Raw genomic sequence first — 6,000 nt, 5'->3', positions numbered from 1 at the left:
GATCTGGTACTGAAAGGTGGAGCTGTGAACACTGCAGTCTGATTGGTCAGTAGAGGACGGTCACTCTGCTCAGAGCTGAGTTGTGGCTGGTTTTGAGGCTCATGTAACCACTGTTCATACTGTGGAGAGTTTTATTAGTGAACTGTAACTATAAAATGAAAGGATGTTTTGCTGCCTCTCACAGTAGCTGGAAAAAATAACTGATTTCTTTATATGATCTGCTCCAGGCACGTTACTTAAAGTGTTTACATTATGTAGCCTAAACTGCTACATGTAGCTACATGCTAACATCACCTAATCTTGGTTGCAGATTTGTATATATATGTATAATGCATGTATAATGAAATGGAGCAAGCATGTGCACACCACAGCATCTGCTTCAACAGTCTGTCACCTCCGCTTCAGCCACACAAAAATCATGTGAACAGAATTACCAGTGTCTGCTCATCCAGATGATGGGATGACCTGAGGTGACTTCCCTCTTTCACTTTTCCATTTGTTAAATACTGTTGTAGTCCTTCAGTCTTTCACTCTCTGATAACAACAAGGTGGTGACTGCAACACACTGGCTGCAAGAAGTACACTGCCCCTCTGAACTTACTTTGTATCTCACATCCCATTCGCTATTCAACTCTCTACTTCAGGCTGCAGTCGACAGTGACATTACACATTGCTTTTTGTTTGTTCATGAAAATCTTAATACTGATTTGGGGACAATGACTTGGCCGGATAGCTAGCTAATCTTGTTCTAAAACATACTGTCAAATCATACTTTACTTTTTATAAACCATACGCAGTGTTGTTGACTTTGAATCTTGCTAGAATAATGTTAGCTTTTGGCTCATAGCTGAGCCATAGTGTTCTGTGAGCTGGGCGGGCTGGAAATATCTCTCGTTGCCAAGTCCTATCCACAGTTCTTCCTATTTACTGGTGTAATTAATGTTTCTATTGAAAAAGAACCTCATGGGATGGTGAGACTGTTCCAGGTATTAGGTGAATCCCCAGGTGTTACTAGGGAAACCAAGTTATGGCTTCTGAAAGATTTCAGATTTTGAGTGCAAAACGCACAAAAAGTATAAATGATTCTTTTTTTCTTTCGTAAGTGACCATGGTATAAGCAGGATAATTCCCTCTGAGGTGTTCACAGTTGGCAACCGTCTGTGCTGCGCATTTTGGAGCCATGAATAGACAGATTTTTTTCCACCATAATAGTCTCCCACATGTGCAAGATGCAGTCACGAAACTTTACAGGTGTGCAGCTGAGATCACAATAAAGATGGGTGTGGTACAAGGCAACGGTGTAGGGAAAAGGCCATTGCCCCCCCCCACAACTTTGTACCCCAGCACATCTTTGTTTTGAGTCGCTGTATGGAGGCTGGAGTCTGTAGTTCCTCATGTATCTTCTCCCTCGGTTTGTACTTTCTGCTCTGATTTCAGCACTGATCTTCCCTTTCCTCCTTCTTCTTGCATAATCACCTCTCTCCACTCCTCACTCACCTCTCTGGGAACTCCTCTCCTCAGCTGTCTCTTCAGACCTTCATAAATCATGAACTGGATGGCAGGATTCAGCACCAGCAGCAGGGACGTGAAGGTCCCATTCCACAGCGCTCCTACGCCCTCATCACGGATGATCTGCACAAATGCATCTGTGAAAAATGAAAGAGCAATTCATCCATTATTAAAGTTCCTCCTCTGGCATCGATTTAACCCCAAAAACTCACCTCTGTTCACCAAATTACATATTTAGAAGGTTTTCATGAAAAAAAACCTTCATGAATTAAATGGCTTAGATGTAACTCTACATCTTTGCCTCATTTAATATGCACAAAGCTATGAATATGCGATTAGCCCCGCCTCTATCCCCACCTGCCCCTCAGCTGCTCGCCTGCAGCTTAAGTGTACCTGCTCATCTTCAACTCTGTCTGTCTCTACAACGCTAGAAACTTCACAGCAATAATGTGTTGCTAATGTTAGAGAAAACTTGATCCCGATAGCCAGCTCTGACATGTGAAAACTGAAAGTCATATGTAGCTCATCTGACATCCTTTGTTTCGCTGTAGTGTTATGCTAATGACATGGGAAGCCCATGTCATGCCAGAAATGTCCTCGTGGATCTCTGGTACCTGTTGCGCTATCAGCGGCTGCACTTACAACCAAACTAAGCCTAATTTGTGGCTTCAACAGTGTGTTGAACATGCACCCATACAAAAGGGGACTGTTCCTGTACCCAACAGGACAGTTTCCATTGCCTACCTACCGAGAGGAACAGGTTCTCACCCGTCCCGTATAATAAGGAATTGTCCCGTACTGAAAAATAAATTGTAGTGTTCCCTACTTAATCAATACAGCACAAAATTTGTCCTGTGTATTCGTGCAACCCTACTCTAATGCATACCCTATGTTTTCAAATGCTTGGAATGACATGAAAAATAATAACACCAACAGAGTTTAACGAGACACAGAGGTGAAGTATTAAGTCAGCAATTTGCGGAGGAGAATGACGTATGACTGAGTAACCTAGAATGACATAGGTCTGTTGAAACTCAACGTCAGTACATGATGTCCCTGTCTGTCCCTGTCTGACTGCATTCTCAACCTACATTAGAAAATTGCCCATAATAATATACACTAAGCAGTACACAGCGGTGTAGTGCTACTTGTTTAAGTACCAGAACAGAACGTCATTGCAAAGCAGAATGGCAGCGCTACACCTCTGCCAGCACACCTTTAAGTATGTGTTTAGGCTCAGAATGTGTTACTGACTTACCATACTTCTTCTCATATAAAAATGAATGCCTACATGGATTTTTTTTCTACCACTACGACTATATATTACTGAGACCACTGAAGTCCGCTACTAAATTCGACTTACCCAGAATGCCAGAGTAGTTGGTGGGCTGTATCTCTGCATTTCGAAACTTGGCACCCTGAAGCTTCAGCCTGGTGTTGACCACCCACAAAGGTGTGGTAACCAGTACGTTCACAATACCTGCAGACAAGAAGGCAGATAAAAGTCAACACAAGTGGAAATGGATGTGAACTCAAATCTGAGATGGAGTTACTGGAGTCACTAAAACAAGGCTTTTGTGATTAATATGTTACCTGCAGCAATGCCTATGAGTAAGTCAGCGCTTGGTGCTGACTGCTTTCCCCTCAGCCAGCTCGCCTTGAGGCTGTGGAAGCAGTAGAAGTAGACAAAGTTGGAGCAGCACAGGCTGCAGATGACAGGGAACCAGCCTCTGTACGGGGCTTGTCTGCAGAAAGAGACAGCAAACACAGGAACACGTTTTAGAGCTCTTCTACTGATACACTGTGGGGGACATATCTCCTTTGAAACTGCATTTGTAGTATTCAACATGACTATGGGTATACTGTGACAGCAGCAATGCATATACTGTACATACACTCAACGGCCACTTTGTTAGGTACAACTGTTCTGCTGCTCGTTAACGGAAAAAGCTAATCAGCCAATCACATGACCGTGTCCATCCCTTTATGACCACAGTGTACCCATCTTCTGATGGCTACTTCCAGCAGGATAACGCACCATGTCACAAAGCTCACATCATCTCAAACATGACAATGAGTTCACTGTACTCCAGTGGCCTCCACAGTCACCAGATCTCAGTCCAATAGAGCACCTTTGGGATGTGGTGGAACGGGAGATTCTCATCATGGATGTGCAGCCGACAAATCTGCAGCAACTGTGTGATGTCATCATGTCAATATGGACCAAAATCTCCAAGGAGTGTTTCCAGCACCTTGTTGAATATATGCCACCAAGAATTAAGGCAGCTCTGAAGGCCAAGGGGTCCAACCTGAACTTGCAAGGTGTACCTAATAAAGTGGCCGGCGAGTGTATGCTCTGTTTACTGAACTGTATCAAATCAGGTCTAATAACATGTTTCCACTCACAGTCCTTCCTCTTTGACAATTTCTGCCAGGATGGTTGGCGTTGATTTGGCCTTCCTGTTTTCATCCACTGAACACAAACAAAAGAAAACTTGTTTTCAATGACAACATCACATTGATAACTATAATGGCTGTGAATAAGACTGCATAGCTGCTGTGTGTTACCTTGTAGCCTCAGTCTGGCAGTGTCAAGAGGGAAGAACACTGTCATGGCAGTCACACTTCCCTAAAACAGGCGACAATTAATATTCAGGGAAGAGACATATGCAGTGCCCTTGAGCTCAATATGGAAGAAATCTCACACCAAACTCCATTGAAAAATCTACTAATTTAAAGAATGTCTAGCACGAAACACAGACTAAAACCGAGGATACCTATTTTCTGAATAACCATATAACCCTGTTCAATTCGGCAAGTTTGTTAAGCTACATAAAAATAGTTATTGCCGAATTAAAAGGTTTGTTTTACCATTTCAAGATTCGTAAAACTTGCTCTCATTCATATCATATATGGCGCTGTCGGGTCTAAAACATATAAACACGCTACATTTTGAATGGAGTTTCGTGTGGAGGATTTAAAGCGTTTAAGTACCAGCTGTATATCTAACAGCAACTGCAGTTTTCGTTACACACACATTTACATAAATGAACAGTGAAAGTGAAGCTAACTTACCACTGCTCCTGACACAGCATGAACCAAACTCTCATACGACAACACCGAGAAGCTCATTTTGAACGCGGTTATTAATTTATTTACGCGTCAAACCTTTTAGCTATAGTAACATAACTCCAGTCACCATCTGTAGCCTCCTGTTTGGAAAACAAAACCAACTTGATGCCCTCATTCGCCTGGTGACCGTTTTTAGACACCCACTCGTTTTCTTGTGCTGACTTGTTTCTTCCCAGGGAACACAGGGGCATTGTGGGTAATGTAGTAATCTTATTCTGCTCTCTAGAAACAGTGAGGAAGGAACTTTGGCTCCTTACTACTTTACCTCTTCTGAATATTTGCAGGGATCAACCTCTGCATGAATTCAGGATTAATGTCTTTATAGAAGTTGGATGAGTGTTGTACCACAGATACATCCTTCTGTTCAACTTTGGTTCACAGTAACACAGTAATAAAGACAGTCATTCCAATGTTCCCTGAGCTCCCAGGGTCCTATGTTCCCAGATTTATAGGATACATAATGGGAACAGGACAGAGGGTCCTCTGCTCTGCCGTTCTACATATGTGCTCTCTCTGCGTCCTATGTTCCCCAGCTGTATAGCACATAATGTCAACTTGAACAAGATGCTGCCCGCCACCTCTATATTTGCTCAATATGACATGGGCTAGAATTAAGTTAGGGAACCATAATCATGACTCTGAAAATCATGAAATTACACTGGATTCAGCCTTAATGTGTGTAAACAGAATATTGAACATAGGACCCAGGTAACACAGGAACTTAGGGATATGTGACCTTGGTAACATCCCAGGACCCAGGGAACATAGGACCCAGGGAACATAGGGCCCCTGGGAACATAGAACCCTGAGACCATAAGGCCACGGGAACATAGGACCTTGGTAACATATGATCTTGGGAACATAGAGCCCTGGGAACATAGGACCTTGGAAATATGTGACCTTGGAAAATTAGGATCCTGGGAACATAGGCCCCCTGGTATCATTGAACCCTGGGACCTTTGGAACATAGGAACGTGGGAACACAGGACCCTGGCAACACAGGACCCTGAGAACATAGGAACTTGGGAACATAAGAACTTTGGACTGTAGGACCCTGGGAACATAGGAATGTGGGAACATAGGACCCTGGCAACATAAAAACCCAGGAACATAGAACCCTTTGGGAAAATTGGTTCTTGGGAATATGTGGTCTTGGGAACATAGGACCCCTGGGATAAGTGGACCCCAGGAACATAGGACCTTGGAAACAAAGGACCCTGGGAATATATGACCTTACGAACATAGGGCCCTGGGATCATTGGACCCTGGAAAAATAGGATCATGGGAACATAGGACCCTGGGAACATATGAATTTGGAACTATAGGACTATGAGAATACACCCTGGGAACAAAGGACCT

General features: G+C 43.3%; 1 protein-coding gene across 1 annotated transcript in view; it reads right to left on the bottom strand.

Moving 5' to 3' along the window:
• Window positions 1–4,827, bottom strand: part of slc25a17 (solute carrier family 25 member 17) — a 9,364-nt gene extending 4,537 nt beyond the window's left edge. Inside the window, exons 1-6 of the mRNA XM_050068333.1 lie at window positions 4,585–4,827; window positions 4,078–4,138; window positions 3,916–3,982; window positions 3,103–3,254; window positions 2,873–2,989; window positions 1,498–1,646 (exon numbers count right to left, since the gene is read on the bottom strand). Coding sequence (XP_049924290.1) covers window positions 1,498–1,646; window positions 2,873–2,989; window positions 3,103–3,254; window positions 3,916–3,982; window positions 4,078–4,138; window positions 4,585–4,641 — 603 coding nt within the window. The 5' untranslated portion in view covers window positions 4,642–4,827. The remainder of the gene's footprint in view (window positions 1–1,497; window positions 1,647–2,872; window positions 2,990–3,102; window positions 3,255–3,915; window positions 3,983–4,077; window positions 4,139–4,584) is intronic.
• Window positions 4,828–6,000: the final 1,173 nt, after the last annotated feature.

Source organism: Epinephelus moara, chromosome 18 (genome assembly GCF_006386435.1).
Source record: "Epinephelus moara isolate mb chromosome 18, YSFRI_EMoa_1.0, whole genome shotgun sequence".
NCBI lineage: Eukaryota > Metazoa > Chordata > Actinopteri > Perciformes > Serranidae > Epinephelus > Epinephelus moara.
This window is presented reverse-complemented; position numbering and strand designations above follow the sequence as displayed.